This window comes from Saimiri boliviensis, chromosome 11, assembly GCF_048565385.1.
Source record: "Saimiri boliviensis isolate mSaiBol1 chromosome 11, mSaiBol1.pri, whole genome shotgun sequence".
Classification (NCBI taxonomy): Eukaryota; Metazoa; Chordata; class Mammalia; order Primates; family Cebidae; genus Saimiri; species Saimiri boliviensis.
This window is the reverse complement of record NC_133459.1, coordinates 92,501,687-92,525,103: the sequence shown is the minus strand read 5'-3', so window position 1 is coordinate 92,525,103 and position 23,417 is coordinate 92,501,687. Positions and strand designations below refer to the sequence as shown.

At 44.5% G+C, this 23,417-nt stretch overlaps 1 protein-coding gene across 1 annotated transcript in view; it reads left to right on the top strand.

The window, feature by feature from the left end:
• LOC101042188 (NBPF family member NBPF4-like) overlaps positions 1–23,417 on the top strand; it is a 65,521-nt gene that overhangs the window by 29,097 nt on the left and 13,007 nt on the right. The window contains exons 7-14 of the mRNA XM_074381553.1: positions 13,666–13,877; positions 15,289–15,391; positions 16,636–16,850; positions 17,882–17,954; positions 19,093–19,178; positions 20,176–20,266; positions 21,382–21,596; positions 22,598–22,688. Of these exons, the coding sequence (XP_074237654.1) occupies positions 13,666–13,877; positions 15,289–15,391; positions 16,636–16,850; positions 17,882–17,954; positions 19,093–19,178; positions 20,176–20,266; positions 21,382–21,596; positions 22,598–22,688 (1,086 nt within the window). The remainder of the gene's footprint in view (positions 1–13,665; positions 13,878–15,288; positions 15,392–16,635; positions 16,851–17,881; positions 17,955–19,092; positions 19,179–20,175; positions 20,267–21,381; positions 21,597–22,597; positions 22,689–23,417) is intronic.

Genomic DNA, 23,417 nt, shown 5'->3' with positions numbered 1-23,417 from the left:
GTAGGACCTCTGGGGAGTTAACATGTCACAAGAACAAAGCCCTTGTAAATGGAATGAGTGCACTCATGAACAGGCCAGAGAGCTGCCTTGTCCTATAATGGGGGGATGCAGAGAGATGGACATCTGTGATTCTGGACAGGAACCCTCCCTGGACACCAAATCTGTGTGTGCCTGGATTGTGGACTTCCCAGCCTTTGTCTCTAGAACTGAGAACAAATGAATTTCTGTTGTTTATAAGCTACTCAGTTCATGGTAACTGAGTTGCATACAAAGTTGGCTTCCATAAGGCTACATGGTGGGAGGTTATATTCCACCCTAAAATGCTATTAGGAATGTGCACGCCGAGTTTAAATGTATAGATATGGTATTTGTGTCAGGTATCAAAGTTCTTGGCACAGCATGTGCTCTCAGAAGTTGTGTTCCTGGACTCTGTTAAATGTGACCATCCCCTCACCTGCACACTTGTCCATATCCTGTCCAAAGACCTCTCAGACATCTACGTGACTCCAGGAACCCTGCCTTTGAGGAGCTCCATCCTTTATAGGCCCCAAAATACATGAAGGTACCTGGGAAGTCCATTCTTCTCTGCCACTGTTAGGGATTCCTGCTAGACTTGGGCCTGGAACCCTGAGATCAGGCAAATTTTTTTAAATGTGAGGCAGAAAAGATATTTTATTATACTAAGCTATATAACTGTGTTCCTTCTTTACCGCTCATTCCACTTCACAAATCTAGAAGGCATTCCAGTGGGATCTGCACTTCATCCACCCTCATTCAAGCTGAGGACACAATAATTTAAAACCCCAGATTCAACCTTTCAACTTTTGTCCATCACGTGTTTTGACTTCCACGTGTTTCAGTTGAATATCAGGAGTTTCATTTTCAGAAAGGCACTGCAGTGAGATTGATAAGTCATGTGATGTGACTGTTTAACATTACATTCCCTGAACTGTCTCTTTACTCAGAATATCAAATTCCTTGTGTTATTGTTCCTCTGGCCACACATCAGAAACTCAACAAATCTTAGAAGTGTGGGGTCTGTGGGCTGGGAGAGGGCAGTATCAGCTAACCCTTAGGATTCTCTCAGAGCTCACTGGTTCTTAAATGGATGGGACCTTTGGTTGTCAAATTTCTCTCTCTTTCCTATAGGAGATTATAAGTCTAGATGCCTGCTCTATTCATGTTGACAAAGATGTTTACAAACTGGAAAGTGCCTTCTATCTGCTCCTGTGGGCAGCAATAGCCGCCATTTTGTGATCTGCTCAACCATGTTGTGGTTTGCGTAAGTTTCAGTTAATGTTTCCTGTTGACAAGTTTCAGTTTCTGTTCCCCCCCCACCGCTGATAAGTTTCAGTAATGTTTCAGTTTCTGTTTCCTGCTGATAAGTTTCAGTTTCCTGAAACTTGCGTAGGCCGGAATTTCCCAACTCGGAATTTCCCAACGGCAAGCTACTCTTGCCCCGCCTCTCTGCCTGCGCCTATTTAAGCTGTAAGCTTAGCAACAATAAACGAGACTTGATCAGACTCCTGTCTTGTCTCCATTCTTTGCGTCTCCTGCCCATCCATCCCCACTCCCTCCCTTCGAGCTCCTGTTGTTATCCTGCAGGTCGGGACAGTCTGGCGCCCAACTTGGGGCTCGAAGTAAGAGGACACCGTGAGGGACGTCGTCGAAGCCGGCCGGTTTGAAAGAAGAAATCCAGAGGAGGAGTCACCACGGGAACCTGCTGCGGCCTTGCCCTCTGGTGAGTGGACGACGATATTATGGGTCAGAAAATTAGTCAGCATGAGTTGTTTGTTGAAGGACTCAGCAAAGCATTAAAGGCGCGAGAAGTAAAGGTGAAAGTAAACTGGTTAAGCAAATATTTTGATTATATTAAGGATGTTTGCCCCTGGTTCCCTCAAGAAGGAACCATAGATCAAAGATGTTGGAAAAGTGTAGGGGATGCCCTAAAAGATTATTATGATGCTTTCAGGCCTCAAAAGGTCCCTGTAGCTGCTTTCTCATACTGGAATCTAATAAATGACATCATTGCCCAAAAACATGACGATCCAGTCATTGCTAATGTCATAACCCAAGGGGAAACTTGCCTGAGAGACTCATGTAAAAATTTGTCCAATAAAAGCCCCTCCTTAAAAGAAGATTCGTTAGTTTTGGAAAAATCAGAACCCAAAGAGGGCAAGGAGAAAAAGTCAGGGGAAGCTGACTTAACATCATTTGATAGCGACCCTGGTAAAGAGGAACAAAAACCCACAGAGAGCGGTGGGCCTGTGTGTTCCTTAGAGAAATTTGCTGAACGTGTAGCCACAGCCCTTAAACAAAAATTAGCTAACCCAAAATATCGAAAGAGGATTGTATGGCTAGCCAGTCGAGCCAATAATTCAGAGGACGAAGGCATTGATGAGGGTATTGATTGGGATGACCTTGAGGATGAAGCGGCTCGATACCAGAATTCTGATTGGCTGCCTGCCTCATTTCGGCCACCTCTGTATGTGCCTCAGCCTTCAGCTCCACCTATGGCTTTCCCTGCCATTGATTCTCAAAAAGAAATCCAATCTAAAATAGAATGTCTTAAAACTCAAATAAAGCTTGAAACTGAACATCAGGAACTTATTGAGCAATTAGAAAAAATCAAACTAGGAAAGGTAAAAGGGGATGCTTGCTTGCCCGTTACCCCTCCACCTTGTACCGGAGCCATACCTAGGCAGCGCCCTGTAACCATGGCGCCCTCCGGTACTGATCCTTTCATGTCCACTGCCTTTCCGGTCACTGAAACCATGAACCAACAAAATAACGCCTGGCAACATCATAATGCATTTGATTTTAAGGTCATAAAAGAGTTAAAAACAGCGGTGGCACAATATGGTGCAACTGCCCCCTATACTACTGCCATTATAGAGTCTGTGGCTGAAAATTGGCTGACCCCCAGGGACTGGCAGACGTTAGCGCGAGCCACACTCCCGGTGGGGATTATTTATTATGGAAGTCAGAATATCATGAGTGTTGCAAAGAGACTGCTCGCCGCAATGCCCAAGGTAATAATAATTGGACCTTTGATATGCTAGCCGGCGAAGGCAATTTTGCCTCCAGTGACATGCAAATGCAATATGATGCTGGCCTGTATGCCCAAATACAGGCCGCGGGTATGAAGGCTTGGCGAAAGCTCCCTACAAAAGGGGATGTCAGCTCTTCTCTAACTACCATAAAACAAGGCCCCGATGAACCTTTCTCTGAGTTCGTTCATCTCCTTCTTACGGCAGCGGGCAGAATTTTCGGCAGTGCTGAAACTGGAACTGACTTTGTTAAACAACTTGCATTTGAAAATGCTAATGCTGCTTGCCAAGCCGCCATACGTCCGTATAAAAAAAGGACAGATCTTTCTGGCTACATCCACCTTTGTTCTGATATAGGCGCCGCCTATCAGCAGGGCTTAGCAATGGCTGCCGCTTTACAAGGCTATACAGTCAAACAATTTTTAACTCATCAAACAAAAGGAAAATGTTTTCAGTGCGGAAATGTGGGACACTTTGCCAGGGATTGCGGGGCAGCAAGAAACCCTCCCCCTAAGGCTCCTGGCCTTTGCCCTCGATGTAAACGTGGCAATCACTGGGCAAACGAATACAAATCAAAAAGGGACACCCAGGGACAACCGCTTCTTCCATGGTCAGGAAACGGGCACAGGGGCCAGCTCCAGGCCCAGAACCAGAAACAAATTTTTGGGGCAGTCAGTTTTTTCCCACAGGGCCATCAAACTCCCAGCAACAATCCGTTTCTACCCTCTACAGAGCCACAAAAGGAAGCGCAGGACTGGACCTCTCTTCCTCCACCCACACAGTATTAACACCTGAAATGGGGGTCCAGGCCTTGCCTACTGGTATTTTTGGACCACTGCCAGATGGCACATTGGAATTGTTCTGGGACGTAGTAACCTAACCATGCAGGGCTTGCAGGTTCTTCCCGGATTAATAGATAGTGACTATTCTGGGGAAATTAAGGTTATGGTTACTTCTCCCAAGGTCATTAGTACCATTTCCCCTGGACAAAGGTTCGCTCAATTGTTATTGCTACCTATGGTAAAAACCAATAATCTTGCAAAAAAATGCCAGCGAGAGGATGCAGGCTTTGGCTCCTCAGATGTTTACTGGGCTCATTCTATATCTCATAATAAACCTATGATGACCTTGTGGCTAGATAAAAAACGATTTGAGGGACTTGTAGATACTGGAGCAGATGTTACCATTATATGCAAATCTCAGTGGCCTCCCAGTTGGCCCAGTACCCCCACACTTACCAGCCTTACTGGCATTGGACAGTCTAAAAATCCAGAGAAGAGCTCTAAATTATTAGTCTGGAGGGATGAGCAAGGCCACACAGGAAACATTCAGCCTTATATTCTGGGAGGCCTTCCCTTTAACCTCTGGGGCAGAGATCTTCTCACCCAGTTGGGGATTGTAATTGGTAGCCCTAATGACATTGTCACTGCTCAAATGCTTAACAAAGGGTATGTCCCAGGCACTGGACTTGGAAAAAATAACAATGGGCTCCTACAGCCTTTACAGCCTAGTGGAAAAACCGATCGTACTGGCCTAGGGTATTTTCCCTAGGGGCCTCGGTCTTTCCTGTAGCCCACGCTGAAAAAATCACGTGGCTGTCGGATCAGCCCGTGTGGGTTGACCAATGGCCCCTCTCAAAGGAAAAACTAGCCGCTGCACAGCAGTTGGTACAGGAGCAGCTGCTGGCTGGACATATTGAACCTAGTAATTCTCCCTGGAATACGCCAATTTTTGTTGTAAAAAAGAAGTCAGGAAAATGGTGGTTGCTACAAGATTTAAGGGAAGTAAATAAATCCATGGTCCTTATGGGAGCTTTACAACCTGGCCTCCCTTCCCCTGTAGCCATACCTCTGGGATTCTACAAAGGTATTGTAGACTTAAAAGACTGTTTCTTTACTATCCCTCTCCATCCAGAGGATTGTAAGCATTTCACTTTCAGCCTTCCCGCAATTAATTTAAAGAGCCTATGAAGAGATATCAATGGAAGGTTTTGCCTCAGGGCATGGCCAACAGTCCCACCTTATGTCAGTCATATGTGGCCATCGCCAATGCTGAAGTTAGAAAAGATTGGAAGGATGTGTACATAATCCATTATATGGATGATATACTTTTAGCAGCAACAAAAGAGGAGGTGGTCTTGTCTTGTTTCAAAAGTCTACAAACTGCCCTTACTGCTAGTGGATTAGTCATCGCCCCAGAGAAGGTGCAACTTACTGATCCCTACACCTACCTAGGATTTCAGTTAAGTGGAACTCGCCTATCGACTCAAAAGGTGCAACTCAGGCTAGACTGTTTAAAAACCCTCAATGATTTTCAAAAATTATTAGGAGACATAAACTGGCTGTTACCTTATTTAAAATTATGCAAAGCTGATCTCAAGCCCCTATACGATATATTGGTAGGGGATCCCAGTCCTACTTCCTTAAGACAACTCACCCCTGAAGCAAAGTCAGCTATCAACTTAGTTAACCAAGCTATCAATAACCAAACCATCACCTTTTTCGATATTGACAAACCACTCCAATTTATTATATGTCACACCTCATTATCTCCCACAGCTGTGTTCTGGCAAACTGCTCCACTTATGTGGATCCATCTTCCTAATATGCCCACTAAAGTCACTGAACCTTACTACCTTATGGTAGCCAGTCTAATTACCAAAGGAAGAACCCTAGGCAAGGAATATTTCGGACAGGAACCTAACAACATTGTCCAAACTTATACCAAACAGCAGATCCATTGGCTCATGCAGAATACTGAAGCATGGCCCATTGCACTTGCCTCATATACTGGCAACCTCGATAATCATTATCCTCCCAATAAGCTTCTAGATTTTGCCAAGAGACATGATTTCGTTTTTCCTAAAAATACCAGACTTCATCCCCTTCCAAATGGAATTACCATTTTCACTGACGGGTCATCCACAGGGCTTGCAGCCTTTGTTACCCCAAACCAAACTATCAGCTTTCAATCCCAATCTTCGTCTGCCCAATTAGCAGAGCTACATGCAGTTATAGCTGCATTTTCCATGTTTCCCAATGATCCTCTCAATGTTTATACAGACAGTGCATACATTGCTACCTCTGTCCCAAAGTTAGAAACAGCCCCATTCATAAAACACACCTCAACCACCGCAAAACTATTTTCTCAACTACAAAAGCTATTAATTTCCAGAACACAACCTTTTTACATTGGGCATTTACGTGCTCAATCAGGCTTACCCGGTCCATTAGCCTCTGGAAATGCCAAGGCAGACCTAGCCACCCGTGTTCTGTTAGTTCAACTCCCTAACACCCCTCTAGCTCAAGCACAACATTCACACAACTTGCATCATCTTAATGCTCAATCCTTAAGACTACTCCATCACATAACTAGAGAACAAGCCCAACAAATAGTAAAGTCCTGCACACAATGTGCCCCTCACTTACCGGTCCCACATCTTGGAGTTAACCCTTGAGGCCTCCTACCTAACGCTCTTTGGCAAATGGATGTCACCCACATCCCAGAATTTGGAAATCTTAAATATGTTCATGTCTGCATTGATACTTGTAGTGGATATATCTTTGCCACTTTGCAAACTGGAGAAGCCACAAAACATGTTATTGCTCATCTTTTAACTGCCTTTGCATCCCTGGGGTGTCCACGTAAAATCAAAACTGACAACGGGCCTGGTTATGTCAGTACAGCCTTCACTCAATTCTGTACTCACCTAAACATTCAACATGTTACAGGCATCCCGTACAACCCCCAGGGACAAGGCATAGTAGAAAGAGCCTATCTCACCATAAAACCAACTCTAAATAAAATAAAAAAGGGGGAATGGTACCCCCATAAGGGATCACCAAAAAACCTTTTATCACACTCCTTATTTATTTTAAATTTTTTAACACTGGATCAAGAAGGACATTCTGCTGCCGATCGACACTGGCATTTTAAATCCAAAAGCCATTATGCATCGGTAATGTGGAAAGATCCCATGATGGGCGCATGGCATGGCCCAGACCCGGTCCTGATTTGGGGTTGAGGATCAGGTGTGCATTTATGCCAAGGAAGCCGATTCAGCCAGGTGGCTTCCCGAGAGACTTGTAAAGCAAGTAGATACCAAAAAATCCGAAAAACCAACTCCACCCAGCAACGACACCGAGCTCTGAGGGTCTTCTATCTTTTTCCTTTTTAGGAGTCAACAATGTCTATCGGTCCTGTTATACTCAGCAAACTCATGAGCTTCTTAAGATCACAAATTGAGGCCATAAAGATGCAGCCCATTCAGGTCCATTACCATAGGCTGGAAATGGCAGACCTAGAGATGGAGCTTGATTCATAAAACACAAAGGTTATACCTCTCTTCTCAGGGCACCCGGCGAGCTGAACCAGATAGCCAATGACGGGCAACTGAGGAGCATGAGTAAGGACACTCCGCCTAAGATAGGGAGGAAAACGTTTTTCCCCTCTCCATGACGAATAAGGAGTCAATGTTCTCTCATGTGGGGTCCTCTGACCTAAGACAGGCACGGTTCCCGTGGGTATAACTACCCCTCAGCCTAATTTCTAAATAAAATTAAAAAGGGGGACCTGTGGGCAGCAATAGCCGCCATTTTGTGATCTGCTCAGCCATGTTGTGGTTTGCGTTTAATGTTTCCTGTTGACAAGTTTCAGTTTAATGTTTCCTGCCGATAAGTTTCAGTTTAATGCTTCCTGTTGACAAGTTTCAGTCTTTGTTTCCCAGCTGATAAGTTTCAGTAATGTTTCAGTTTCTCCCCTGATAAGTTTCAGCAATGTTTCAGTTTCTGTTTCCTGCTTGTAAGTTTCAGTTTTGAAACTTAGGAAGGCCGGAATTTCCCAACTGCAGGCTTCCTTTGCCCCGCCTCTCTGCCTGAGCCTATTTAAGCTGTGAGCTTAGCAACAATAAAGGATACTTGATCAGACTCCTGTCTTGTCTCCATTCTTCGCGTCTCCTGCCCATCCATCCCCACTCCCTCCCTTCGAGCTCCTGTTGTTGTCCTGCAGGTCGGGACAGATAATGGCCTCCAGCTTCATCCATGTTCCTGCAAAGGAAATGATCTCTGTTTTAAGAAAGGTCAGGGAATTGCATAAGAGAATATTCACCTGAAATGGAGACAACACAAAAGATCAGCTTGCAAATAAACCTTATGAGAATCATAAACTATACAATCAAATTTTATTAATTTATATTATTGTATTCAAGAATAAAATTAATTGTGTGGCACACATAAATCAACCATAAGTCTGAGACCACCACCATCACCAACATCAGTCCCCAAAGAGCCTTCCTTCCACATTAGGAAATGATCGAGCCCAGATGTAACCTACGAGCTCTGTAAGTGATGCGTGAAATTGTAACTTACATAAACATAGAGCCATTTTTGGTCATCTCCATTTGATAACACAGAGAGTTACATTACAGGTTCCCAGGAACAAGGGCATGTAAATGTACAGATTCTAGGTTTGACTACCACGATTACCTACCTAGATCAGACACACCTTCCTAAACTCATTCCACATGTAAGAAGAATTCCAAGAGTAAGGACCACTGGTGTATTTACTAGGCAGTCAGTCACTGTCTGTTTACAATGAAAATAGACGGGGCTACCTTTTTTCCTTGTCCAGGCTATCCATCAGTAAAGGGAGATCATAGCAACTGAAAGAAACAGTGCTTTGTGTCTATAAATAACTCTGTATTTTATAAAAGTTTTATAAAACTTTTAATAATAAAGTTTTATACAAAGTTATTTATACTGCCTCTATTTATCCTATTGAGAAATTAGTTCATATTGTACCGGTAACTCAAAGATAATTCATCACTCTAAAATTAACTAAAAGAACTAAATTAGTAGCAGAGATAAACCTTGTCATGGATCAGAAGACTTGTTATAGTTAAAAAGTCAGTTCGTCCCAAATTGGTGTCCAGATTCAATGCAATTCTAATAAAAATTCTAACTGGGCCGGGCGCGGTGGCTCAAGCCTGTAATCCCAGCACTTTCGGAGGCTGAGGCGGGTGGATCACGAGGTCAAGAGATCGTGACCATCCTGGTCAACACAGTGAAACCCCGTCTCTACTAAAAATACAAAACATTAGCTGGGCATGGTGGTGCATGCCTGTAGTCCCAGCTACTCAGGAGGCTGTGGCAGGAGAATCGCCTGAACCCAGGAGGTGGAGGTTGCGGTGAGCCAAGATTGGGCCATTGCACTCCAGCCTGGGTAACAAGAGTGAAACTCTGCCTCAAAAAAAAAAAAAAAAAAAAAAAAAAAAAAAAAAAAAATTCTAAGTGGCATTTTGGTAGTAATTTACAAGCTGACTCTACCATTTATATGGAAATGTCAATGATCAGGAACAATAAAAGAGCAATATTATAAAAGAACAATGGTGAACGAATTCACTACCTATTTCCAGAATTACTATACAGCTATGAAAATCAGGATCATGTGTTTTGTTGAAGAAAATAAAAGAACATATAATCAGTGAAACAGAAGACAGAATCCAAAAATAGATCCTCACATATATGTTGCATTAATTAGGAGATATATATATATATATATATATATATATTTAACTTTTTGAAGGTTTGTATCATTATCTCCAACAGGGAACACAAAAAGAAGCCACAATATAGGAGATATTATACTTATTGCCAACAAAGGATTTTTTTAAGAGTATACATATAATGCAGTCTGATACAATAAACAGCACAAAGAAATCATTTCTCAAAAGACTTGAATAGATATTTCAGAAAAGAAAATACATGAATGGTCAATTAGCACATAAAAAGATGCTCCACTAATCATCAGGGAGAAATCAATCAATACAACAATGAGATACCAGAACATCCCCTTTGAGAATGGCTAAAATTTCAAAGGCCAAAAATACCACAGGTTCGTGAGCATATAAAGCACATGGACGTCTTGTACTTGTGGAATGAAAACTTGTATGACTCTTTGAAAATCTAATAGTTTCTTAAAGGTTAAACAAATACAGATCAGATGGACAGCCATTCCATTTATAGGAATTTACACACTATGTCTACACAATGATCTGTATGTGTGTTTCTGGACCAAACTAAAGGGCAGGCCACTATTTCTTGTGGCCCAGTATTGAGATGCAGGTGAACTGGGAAGAAAGAGAGTTTTTATTTCTGCAGCTGGTTCCAGGGAGATGTCCTGGAAATTATGACCAGACCAACTCAAAATTACAAAGTGTTCTAGAGCTTATGTGCCTTCTAGGCTATATGTGTATGTGTACGTGTGCATTCATCTAGACATATAAGTGTCTAACTTCTTTTAATCTACAGCTAAAGTCTGAGTCCTGAAGCCCTTCCTCTGGAGTCTCAGTAAATTTACTTAATCTACATGGGTCCAGGTGCTAGAGTGATCACCCTTATCTTGTCTTCTGCTAAATCAGGGAGGTTTGGGGAGTTCCTTCAGACCTCCAAGAAACTTATTAGTGGAGGCCTGGGGAGTTTCTCCAGACCCCCAATGTAATTTGTTTAATCCTAAATGACTCCTGGTAAGAATTGCTTTGTTATTTTGTCATGCTTGAAGGCCAGGAAAACCTAGGAAAAACTTTTGGTGGGCATTTCTTACATTCCAGCCTTTGTATAATGGCACTGTCTTTTTTCTTTTTTATAGGTATTTAGCTTACTCACTCAGTTGGTACTCAAACAGTTGTTATGAAAGCCTGCGTTAGTGAGACCTGGCCTGCCACGTGTGGTTGCTCATGATAGTTTCTTCATCATAGCCCAAACCGTAACAAGTGAATGTATGAACAAACATGGTATAGCCACACAAAGGAATACTACTCAGCAATTACAAGGCATTAACTGGTAAAGCAAACACTCATGTGGATGGATTTTTAAATTAAGTTGATGCATGAAAGAAGGCAGAAACAAAATAACATAGGTAGAATTTCATTTATAGAAAAGGGTTACAAATACCTAAAATGACAGTGGCTCACTGGGGCTGAGGGTTGAAAGACTGATGAACTGCAAAGGGGTACAAGAGACTTTGGGGCTTATGGAAATTCCTCTGTCTTGATGGTGGCAGTAGTTCCGTCAGTGTATACATTCGGAAACCTGGCTTGAATTACGCATTTTAAAGTGGTGCAGTCTCTTGTGCCTAAATCACACCTTTATAAAGCTGATTCGATCATCTTAATTTCTGAATACTAACAATTAGCAGCCTGAAAATGGAATTCAATAAAACATAAAAGAGATTAATACCCAGAATCACTACAGGCTTCAGAATACATATAATGAAGCAGGTACAAGTCCCGTAAAAGCAATTGGAGAGAGAAATTCAAGAAGACTAAATAGAGAAATACATAGCATGTTCATTGACTCGATTTGGTGAGCAGATTACAGCAACACAATTCAGATTAATATTCCTAGTAGGATATTTTAGAAAAATTTAGTCGCCAATTTCAGAATGTATTTGAAACTCAAAGAACCTAGAATAGGCCAGTTGGTCTTGAAGAAGCAGTAGGTCGGAGGACTTACTCTGCCAGGTTTCAAACCTGATTTTAAAGCTACAGTAATATCAAAACGATAGGACTGGCGTGAGTATCCATAAATATATCAAGTCAAAGAATACAGATTCAAATGATATGCCCACATATGTACAGTTGAACTTTTTTTACTGGAATCTTTTTTACGAAAAAAAAAAAAAAAAAAAAAAAAAAAACCAAATCTGCAAAACAAAAAAGTTTTCCAACCACACTCAGGAGGGGTATGGGTAGGGGGAGGTGTCTGTCCATCTAGCCCTGTCCCCCAGCCCATGTGGTTTTGGCAGTAACAAGGGGTGTGGGGTAACAGCCCTGAAATAAAAATGGTGTATGTGTGTATGGGAAGGAAAGGGGTGCAAAGCTGTGGGGAGCAGAGGAGGGAAGAGACAGAGGAGGTCACCAGGGGTAACGCTGAAGGTGGGAGGCCATTTCATGATATTTCTGGTCGGTGAAATTGCCGAGGACACCTTCTTTGTCCATCAGCAGGCGTAGCGTCTTGGCAGTGCTGGCGACAGTGACATTGGAAGTGGAGGCTCCATCGATGCTCTTGGTACGAAGGTCCCGGGACAAGTCCTGCAGCAGTGAGTCCGGACCACAGAACATTTCTGCCCCCGCAGTATCGGCCCATTCACGAAAAATCTTGACCAGTCGGAATCTTGCCCTGTCACCCAGGCTGGAGTTCGTTTGCTCTGCGGTGTGGGTTGCTTTTGTATCTGGAATGTGTCTGACGTCCTGAGACCTGGACCCATTTCAGGGAGCTTTGAGAGGAGCCCAAATCACTGACGGAATTGGACGGTGTGGGGAGATGCTTCAGCAGCACGAGGGAAAGTGGAGGAGCAAGACCAGGTCACAGTGAGACACAATGAGCATCATCAACCACCCCGACCATGACCATGATCCTACCAGGTTCTGTTAGGGGAAGGCAACAACACATCAATAGTGTTACAGCAAACACGAGTGTGTGTGCATGTGTGTGTGTTTGTGTGTGTATCACCAACAATATTCCATAAGAACTGTTCATGGCCCTGTTCCTTCTCCTTTCAATACATGGAAAAACTAAATGAAAACGGCAAAATAACATCAGGTTTACCAGACTTCCCAAAATGTATGGTCACACACGTTTTCAGGGGATATACACAAATGATTTTCATCACTTCATACCTTGAAAAGAGCTCTCGTGAGACAGAATGATATTGGAAAGTGACAAGCATGAAAAAAGTGTTCACTGACATCAAAGCAACAAATCAACCCACAGATAGAAGAAGAGCTTCGCACTTAGGGATGTGAACTGCTCGTAAGTGTAATGAAAAGCCAGGATGCTGTCTCTGTGAGAAAAAAGAAATCAACATAATAATGGGAGGCAGTCAGGAGAATACTGAGCCAGGGGAGAAAATATTTTTAAAAATAAATTATTCATTAACTTTTCAGTAGGTACAGAAGAGAAATGCAGAACCCAGAAGATGTCATGGCAGTCTAAAAGTTTGACATCTTTCATGTGTGGAAGAGCCTTAAGATCTGTTTTAACTTAGAGAAGTTGGGGGTGACTACCTGAAGACCACTAAGAAAATACAACCTTTTGGGAAATTGTCTCTATCTTGATGATTTTATACCCACAAGAGAAGGACAAAGAGGAATGTGCTTAGACGAATTAAGAGGTGAGTCTGCAGCACTGTCACAAGGCTGTGCGAATCCTGAGAGGGACAGCTGAGGAAATGGTCCCCATCAGGGACTCTCAGGTGAGACCAGGGGGCCTTGGGTTTCAGCACAGCCTGGGCAATTGGAATGCAGGGCTCCGGAGATTCCATGACACACCCACCTTCTAATTCTGTTATGGCAACTGCAGACGGTTACCTGGCACACCGGCTGCGACCTCCCTCACTCTTGTAGAGTCTGAGCTACAGGCAGTGCCTTCGGCTCTGAGCTCAGGCGTCCTACACGCTGTTTCTGCTGTTAAAGACTCTAAAGTGCTGTGGGGTGTTGATCAAGGTCTTCTTAACCGTAAGTCAACCATCCCAGCTGTTGTCCTCCCTCAGTGCTGACTACACCTATTCGGTTTCACTGGTTTTTGACCCATCTTGTGTTTGGGTTTCTTCTCCCTAGTCCCTGTTATTCATCTTCTGCCACCAACGTCAGCATGCTGGTATCTGCTGGACATTTATCCAGGGAGAGGGCAGAGATGAACATCCTAGAAATCAACCTGGAATTGCGCTCCCAGCTGGCAGAGAGTCAACGGCAGTTCCAAGACCTCAAAGAGAAATTTCTTGTAAGTCAAGCTACTGCCTACTCTCTGGCCAAGCAGCTCAAGAAATTCAGTAAGTTCTATCAATTCGCTATCACCAAAGTGACGAATAAGCGCCTGCTTCTCTCTGAGATACTCAATGGTCCCTTCATCTAAATTAATTTCATCCTTTCCTTAGTTCTAGGAAAATAGAAATGGGTATTTTAACTTCATGGTGTTAAGGATGGCAAAGGGAGGCACGATGCGTTTAGCAACGTTTCCACGTTAGCGGTCCCATGTGAGGTGGGACTAGAGTTACAATCCTGCTTACTGACTCTGACACAGGCACAGACGCACTTACTTTCCTCAGCAAGATGCTCAATCCTGTTTCCGAGAATCCTTTCTGTATCCTGTAAGATCCCGCAGACAGATAACTTGTAGTGTATTGGTAAATGTCTAGGACCAAAGAACTACCGTTCAGTTTAAGCTTCTTTGAGGCCCAGTAGGCAAATCTCTGTTCTGGGGACCCCGGGGGAAACGTGGTGACAGTACAGAGTACCTGCTCCAAGGAGCTGAAGGAGGAGACTGCTCCTGATGGTAAGCGTGGCATCTGTACGTGAGGGCATCCAGAGCAGGAAGTGCCCTGGGGAGAGGGAAGTCCTGCCTCTTGGGGCAAAGGCTCTTATTCTAAAGAGGAAGACAGATGGCACATTAGACATTGTGGAGGTCACAGTGTGGCGTGTGGAGTAGGGAGCCTGGGCCCGACTCCTGGGCTCCATCCAAGTGGCCTAGCTTGTCTCTGCCTCAGTTTCCTCATCTGTTCGTGGGTATTATAATAATACCTACCTCTGTAAATTGCTGCAATAAATTACATGAGCTGTTTCTTCTAAATCTCCTAGAACAATGCTTGGCACAGAGTAAACACTATTAGTTCTTTATTCTACTATTTCTAACAATTCAAACTTTATTAGTATTTGGCCATATTTCTTTTATGATTTCAGGGTCTAATGCCTCATATCTTATGCCATTATATTCAGATTGGATTTTTCAAATCTTTGACAAATTTGTGCTTGAAATTCCCAGTCCCAGGGAATCCATGAGTCCCATAGCCCTAAGGGCATTTCCTACCGTCCAGAATATCAGTACTTCATGCCCCCATAGAGTGTTCGAGAGGAGACGCTGCAAGGCTCGGGAACATGGGCAAAACTAAGAGTCAGACCTTGGGGGCTGTGAATTCTGACTCTGTCTCATTCCAGGTGAATTATCTTGACAAGTCACTTGATTTGTGCCATTGAGTTTCTTTTTCCCCATCTCTAAGTTGGAGAGAGAGTATCAGATGCCAGCAAGTTGGGAGGTTGATAATTTAAAATGAGGAAATGCCTTGCTGGAGCCTGATAGTGGGATGCTTTTGTCCTTGGGACGGACACTGCCACCTGCCATGTAGGCAGTGACCACAGCAGCCTGTCCAGCCTTCCACTGAGGCAGGCGTGACTGTCTTTTCTCAGAGTGTGAAGAGTACAAAGACATCATAGACTCTGTGCTGAGGGATGAAATGCGGTTCATAGAGGAGAAGCTGGCAGAGAAGCTGAGGCAAGCTGAGGAGCTCAGGTGAGCAGACGCCGGGGGGACAGGCAGGTGGGCAGGGCTGTGATCTCTGACGTGCAGCAGTTCAGCTGGGAGAAGCAGGAGCTAAGCTGGGCCTGGACCAGGACAGGCATTTCCATGGCAGACACATTTCACACCAACACTCATGAAGCAGAAGAGGAACCTTAGCGAGTTACGGGTTGCAGTTGTTCCCTGAGCTGTGTTTACTCTTTTGATAACAACTAATCTTGAGCCCAAATTTGCATATCCAAAATTAATTACAAGAAAGTGAACCACCCAGCAGCATTTAGTACAATCCATCCCATTTACGCTGAGAGTCACCTTCTGGCTGACTGCAGCAACTCATTCGGTCAGTCAATGCTGCCTTCTTGACCTGTCGTTCTTTTCCTCTTTCATCTTTACAATTCACCCCTTCTGCACCTGGCCACATTTCTGTGCATGGCTCTGTTTCCAGTCACTGCCCGATGCACTATGTGAATTTTCACGTAGAAATGTCCATGGCTAAAGTGAGGAGGTGAAAGGACATCCTCTTGAAACCGATTTGGGAAGACACTGACTTTTGTTTCCAGAAGCAAAAAATGAATGGAATTTCACAGAGGGTCTCACAGGAGCTCCCTCTGATACAGAGGACGCCTCCAAGGTTCAAGCAATTCTCCTGTCTCGGCCTCCCGAGTAGCTGGGACTACAGGTGTGCACCACCATACCTGGCTCATTTTTGTATTTTTAGTAGAGACAGAGTTTCACCATGTGAGCCAGGCTGTGTTGGAACTCCTGATCTCGGGTTCTGCCCACCTCAGCATCTCAAAGTGCTCAGATCACAGGCATTGAGTCACCATGCCATGCTTTTAAAAATAAATAAAGATTTACTTATTATTATGTTATATATACATAATACAGCAGCCGTATTCTGTTGCAGAGAATGGAGGACTTTTTGTTCCCTCTTAAACGGAACCTCCCCTTTGCTTTCTGGGACCACTACCTTATGCCTCATGTCAAAACCATTTGGGAATTCTTGGATTTCAATTCCTTGTGATTTAATCTTTGTCACCTCAAAATATATAGATATAGATATGGTGTAGATATAAACACACACACATATTTCTCTGGACCACAGGCATTACCCCAAACATGTGACCTTCTGCTTGGAGGGCTCCTTGAGGACATTCTCACATAAACCTCCATTGCAGTATCAGAACTGATCACTCATCACTTTCCGTTATTAAACCTTCTCTGCTATCTCACCGTAGGGAATATAAAGCCCTGGTTCACTATCAGGCAAAGGAGCTGACCCAGTTACGAGAGAAGTTACGGGAAGGGAGAGATGCGTCCCACTCACTGAATCAGCATTTTAAGGCCTTCCTCACTCCCGATGACCTTGACACGTCCCAGGGTCAGGACCTCCGAGTGCAGCCAGCTAAGGGGCGCAGGCTGGCAGATTGTTATGTGAGCAGGCTCAGCCCAGGTAAGGTGGGCACAGGCCCTGATGACACACAGCCCCAGGCTTATGAAAGTCCCCAGATAGTGACACATAAATAATGACAATTTTATTTCGTTTCACTAAAAATTCGTAACCATGACATGACCAGGAATTCCTGGGCCAAAACTGAGATGGAAAACCCATGGAGTTCGAGGTCACAGTTTTGCAAATGTCTCCTCATTTCTTGCTGGAACGTGGTCTTTAGGGCCAGAGGTGGCATCCGTCCAGTTTTAAAGGACAAGAAGGAGACTGTGACAGGAGGCCGAGTGTTAGAGTAAAAAGCGCCCTGGACTAAGAATGAGGGTTCCAGGCTCTATCTTCAGCAGTGTCTTTAGCAACTGTGGGGAACCAATTAATTTATCCTTCCTGAGTTCCTGTCTCTAAATTTGTAAACGCAGACTAATTGTCTCTTGCATTCAAATGTGGGAACACTTACGACTATATTTCACGATGAGATAAAGCCCCTTGCTGTGTGGTGTTAAAGAAGGCACTTGACGTGGTGGCATTTGGTGGTAGGAAGCCGTCTACTTGAAGCACTCCACGTGGAGCGTGTATTCCTGGATAAGACAGCAGAAGTCGCTTGGAGGGCCCACGAAGTCGCTTGGAGAGCCCACGAGTGGAGTACTGTGGGACAAGTTAGTTTGTCCTGTCATAAGAAAAAGATACTGGTTTTAAAGCAAGCTGTAACAAAACACAGAGCCTATGCCTGGGTATCAGAAGTGAGGCAGGGCTGGGGAGACAGCTGCTGAAGCTTAGAGAGAGGCTGGGCAAACCTCCAGTAACATGGGGAGCAAGATGTCTTTTCACTATTTGGCCAATCTTGATGATGACCCTCCAAATCAGAAACAGGTTGCCTCATGAATCAGGAAAACCTGTCTGATTAAAAATAAAATATGAGAGTTTTCAGTACAATGCAGACCTATAGATGCATGTTCATGTCTCAGTACACATAGGGCTGACTGTGATTCCAGTGGGTGAAGTGGGAAATATCTGAATAGATGCTTCTGTAGTTCCAGAAAATGATGAAGAGGAGGATGAAGATGATACAGATGAGGAGGTCGATGAAGTACAGGAATCAGCTGCCCCCAGGTAACACTGAATAATCGGGAGGGGTAATTGGTGGTGAAATATGGAAAAGGTCTCAGAAAGAACACAAGGCAGGTGAGGGTAGTCACAGATTCCAGATGCAGGATACAGATAGCTGCAGAGTGCGCTGATTTCACCCACTCACCAACAAGAAAATAGCCCTGTTAACATCCTTGTCCATTGTCTTCATGGTACCTGTAAGCACAACCCTCGATGAACTCACTAGCCTTCGGGACTTCCTGCACACACAGAGGAGACCTGTCTTCCCCTGTAGTGAAACCAGGACGAGATGCAAAGACGCTTTCCACATGGTTGTCTTTAGACTCCTGTTACGGATGGTAAATAGCAAAGAGGCAAGAAGCAGAGGAACTGGGAAGCATCTAGCACAGCTAAATGCCGAGAAGAGTACCTGGAAAAATCTACATTTCATGTCACAATGTGAAAATTTTAAAAAGTCCAGGAAGCACACCATCTCAGGGATCTACCGTGGCTCAGTCACCTGTATTTCCTTGCCCACAGTATGTTAAATACAACCCAGGTTAGACACACTGTGGCAGCTGTCTTTGGTTCTGTGTGTGTGCTGTGAAGACTGTACCATACAGAAGCAGCTGAGTCTCTGTCTTCCTCAGCTCCTGTCTGTCCAGTGCAATGAACACCAGCTGCTCTCTTCCTCTCTGGTTCCCATGGCAGCCATGCTCTGTTGCAGAGAGAGAAGGATTGCCTGTTGTCTCTTAAACAGACCATCCCCTTTGCTTTCTGGGACCACTACCTTATGTGTCCTGTCAAAACCAGCTGGAAAATCCTGGGGTCCAATCCCTCCTCATTTAATCTTTGTCATCCAAAAGCATATAGATATAGATATAGATATAGATACAGATACAGATATAGATATAGATATAGATATAGATATAGATATAGATACGCTACAGATACATACATACATACATACACACACACACACACACACACACACACACACACACACACAATTTCTCTGGATGAGAGGCACTTTCCCAAACATGTTGTGACCTTCTGCTTGGAGGGCTCCTTAAGGACATTCTCACATAAACCTCCATTGCCATATCAGAACTGATCACTCATCCCTTTCCGTTATTAAACCTTCTCTGCTATCTCACCGTAGGCAATATAAAGCCCTGGTTCACTCTCAGGCACAGCTGGCTAAAGGACGCAGGCTGGCAGAGCGTTATATCAACAACCTCAGCCCAGGTAAGGTGGGAACAGGCCCTGATGACACACAGCCTCAGGCTTATGAAATTCCCCAGACCACCGCACCTCCACAATGACAATTCTATTTCCTTCCACTAAAAATTTGTAACCATGACATTACCAGGACTTCCTGGGCAAAAACAGATGGAAAACCCATGGGGTTGGAGGTCACAGTATTGCAAATGTCTCCTCATTTTTTGCTGGAACGTGGTCTTTGGGGCAAGAGGGAGCATCCGTCCAGTTGTAAAGGACAGGAAGGAGGCTGTGAAAGGAGGCAGCATGTTAGAGTAAAAAGAGCCCTGACTAAGGCTGAGGGTTCCAGGCTCTATCTTCAGCAGTGTCTTTAGCAACTGTGAGGAACTGATTAATTTATCCTTCCTGAGTTCCTGTGTCTACGTCTGTAAAGGCAGACAAATTGTCTCTTGCATTCAAATGTGGGAACACTTACGACTATATTTCACAATGAGACAAAGCCCCTTGTGTGTAGTGTTGGAGAAGGCAGTTGACGTGTGGGCATTTGGTGGCAGGAAGCCGTCTAATTGAAGCACTCCACGTGGAGCGTGTGTTCCTGGATAAAACAGCGGAAGCCTCTTGGAAGGCCCACAAAGTCCCCCATGTGTGGAGTACTGTGGGACAAGTTAGATTTCCCTGTCGTTAAGAGAAAGATACAGGTTTTAATATAAGCTGTAACACAACACAGAGCAAGTGCCTGGGTATCAGAAGTGAGGCAGGATTGGGGAGACAGCTGCTGAAGCTTAGAGAGAGGCTGGGCAAGCCTCTAATAATATGGGGAGTAAGATTTCTTTTCACTATTCGGCCACATCTTGATGGGACCCTCCAGATCAGAAACACGTTGTCTGATGGATTATAGAAACCTGTCAGGTTAAAGATAAAATATGGGAGTTTTCAGTACAATGCAGACCCATATATGCATGTTCATCAGTACACATAGGGCTGACTGTGATTCCAGTGGGTGAAGTGGGAAATATCTGAATAGATGCTTCTGTAGTTCCAGAAAATGATGAAGAGGAGGATGAAGATGATACAGATGAGGAGGTCGACGAAGTACAGGAATCAGCTGCCCCCAGGTAACACTGAATAATCAGGAGGGGTAATGGGTGGTGAAATATGGAAAAGGTCTCAGAAAAAACACAAGGCAGGTGAGGGTAGTCACAGACTCCAGATGCAGGATACAGATAGCTGCAGAGTGCGCTGATTTCACCCACTCACCAACAAGGAAATAGCCCTGTTAACATCCTTGTCCATTGTCTTCCTGGTACCTGTAAGCACGACCCTCGATGACCTCACTAGCCTTCTGGACTTCCTGCACACACAGAGGAGACCTGTCCTCCCCTGTAACGAAGCCAGGACGAGATGCAAAGCCGCTTTCCACATGATTGTCTTTAGACTCCTGTTAGGGATGGTAAACAGCAAAGAGGCAAGAAGCAGAGGAACTGGGAAGCATCTAGCACAGCTAAATGCCAAGAAGAGTACCTGGAAAAATCTACATTTCATGTCACAATGTGAAAATTTTAAAAAGTCCAGGAGGCACACCATCTCATGGATCTACCGTGGCTCAGACACCTGTATTTCCTTGCCCACAGTATGTTAAATACAACCCAGGTTAGACACACAGTGTGGCAGCTGTCTTTGGTTCTGTGTGTGTGCTGTGAAGACTGTACCATACAGAAGCAGCTGAGTCTCTGTCTTCCTCAGCTCCTGTCTGTCCAGTGCAATGAACACCAGCTGCTCTCTTCCTCTCTGGTTCCCATGGCAGCCATGCTCTTTTGCAGAGAGAGAAGGATTGCCTGTTGTCTCTTAAACAGACCATCCCCTTTGCTTTCTGGGACCACTACCTTATGCGTCCTGTCAAAACCGGCTGGAAAATCCTGGGGTCCAATCCCTCCTTGTTTAATCTTTGTCATCCAAAAGCATATAGATATAGATATAGATATAGATATAGATATAGATATAGATATGCTACAGATACATACATACATACACACACACACACACACACACACACACACACACACACACACACACACACATTTCTCTGGACGAGAGGCACTTTCCCAAACATGTTGTGACCTTCTGTTTGGAGGGCTCCTTGAGGACATTCTCACATAAACCTCCATTGCCGTATCAGAACTGATCACTCATCACTTTCCGTTATTAAACCTTCTCTGCTATCTCACCGTAGGCAATATAAAGCCCTGGTTCACTCTGAGGCAAATGAGCTGACCCAGTTACGGGAGAAGTCACGGGAAGGGAGAGATGCGTCCCACTCACTGAATCAGCATTTCAAGGCCTTCCTCACTCCTGATGACCTTGACACGTCCCAGGGTCAGGACCTCCGAGTACAGCTGCCTAAGGGGCGCAGGCTGGCAGATCGTTATGTGAGCAGGCTCAGCCCAGGTAAGGTGGGCACAGGCCCTGATGACACACAGCCCCAGGCTTATGAAAGTCCCCAGATCGCGACAACTCCACAATGACAATTTTACGTCTTTCCACTAAAAATTCGTAACCATGACATGACCAGGACTTCCTGGGCAAAAACTGAGATGGAAAACCCATGGGGTTGGAGGTCACAGTGTTGCAAATACTCATTTCTTGCTGGAACATGGGCTTCAGGGCAAGAGGTGGCATTTGACTAGTTTTAAAGGACAGGAAGGAGGCTGTGGCAGGAGGCAGGGTGTTAGAGTAAAAAGAGCCCTGGACTAAGAATGAGGGTTCCAGGCTCTATCTTCAGCAGTGTCGTTAGTAACTGTGAGGAACTGATTAATTTATCCTTTGTGAGTTCCTGTCTCTACATCTGTAAAGGCAGACAAATTGTCTCTTGCATTCAAATGGGGGAACACTTATGACTATATTTCACGATGAGATAAAGCCCCTTGCTGTGTGGTGTTGGAGAAGGCACGTGATGTGGGGGCATTTGGTGGCAGGAAGCCGTTTATTTGAAGCACTCCACGTGGAGCGTGTGTTCCTGGATAAGACAGCGGAAGCCTCTTGGAGGGCCCATGAAGTCTCCGATGTGTGGAGTACTGTGGGACAAGTTAGTTTGTCCTGTCGTTAAGAGACTGATACAGGTTTAATGTAAGCTGTAACAGGACACAGAGCCTGTGCCTGGGTATCAGAAGTGAGGCAGGATTCGGGAGACAGCTGCTGAAGCTTAGATGGAGGCTGGGCAAGCCTCCAGTAATATGGGGAGCAAGATGTCTTTTCACTATTTGGCCACATCTTGATGGTGACCCTCTGAATCAGAAACATGTTGCTTCATGGATCACGAAAACCTGTCAGGATAAACACAAAACATGACAGTTTTCATTGCAATGCAGACCCATATATGCATGTTCATGTCTCAGTACACATAGGGCTGACTGTGATTCCAGTGGGTGAAGTGGGAAATATCTGAATAGATGCTTCTGTAGTTCCAGAAAATGATGAAGAGGAGGATGAAGATGATGCAGATGAGGAGGTCAATGAAGTACAGGAATCAGCTGCCCCCAGGTAACCCTGAATAATCAGGAGCGGGTAATGGGTGGTGAAATACGAAAAAGGTCTCAGAAAGAACACAAGGTAGGTGAGGGTAGTCACAGATTCCAGATGCAGGGTACAGATAGCTGCAGAGTGCACTGATTTAACCCACTCACCAACAAGGAAATAGCCCTGTTAACATCCTTGTCCATTGTCTTCATGGTACCTGTAAGCACGACCCTCGATGACCTCACTAGCCTTCGGGACTTCCTGCACACACAGAGGAGACCTATCCTCCCCTGTAGCGAAGCAAGGATGAGATGCAAAGCCGCTTTCCACATGGTTGTCTTTAGACTCCTATTAGGGAAGGTAAACAGCAAAGAGGCAAGAAGCAGAGAAATGGGGAAGCATCTAGCACAGCTAAACACCAAGAAAAGTACATGGAAAAATGTACATTTCATATCACAATATGAAAATTTTAAAAATCTAGAAGGCAAGCAATCTCAGGGATCTACAGTGTCTCAGACACCTGTGTTTCATTGACCACAGTATGTTAAATACAACCCAGCTTAGACACACAGTGTGGCAGCTGTCTTTGGTTCTGTGTGTGTGCTGTGAAGACTGTACCATACAGAAGCAGCTGAGTCTGTGTCTTCCTCAGCTCCTGTCTGTCCAGTGCAATGAACACCAGCTGCTCTCTTCCTCTCTGGTTCCCATGGCAGCCATGCTCTGTTGCAGAGAGAGAAGGATTACCTATTGTCT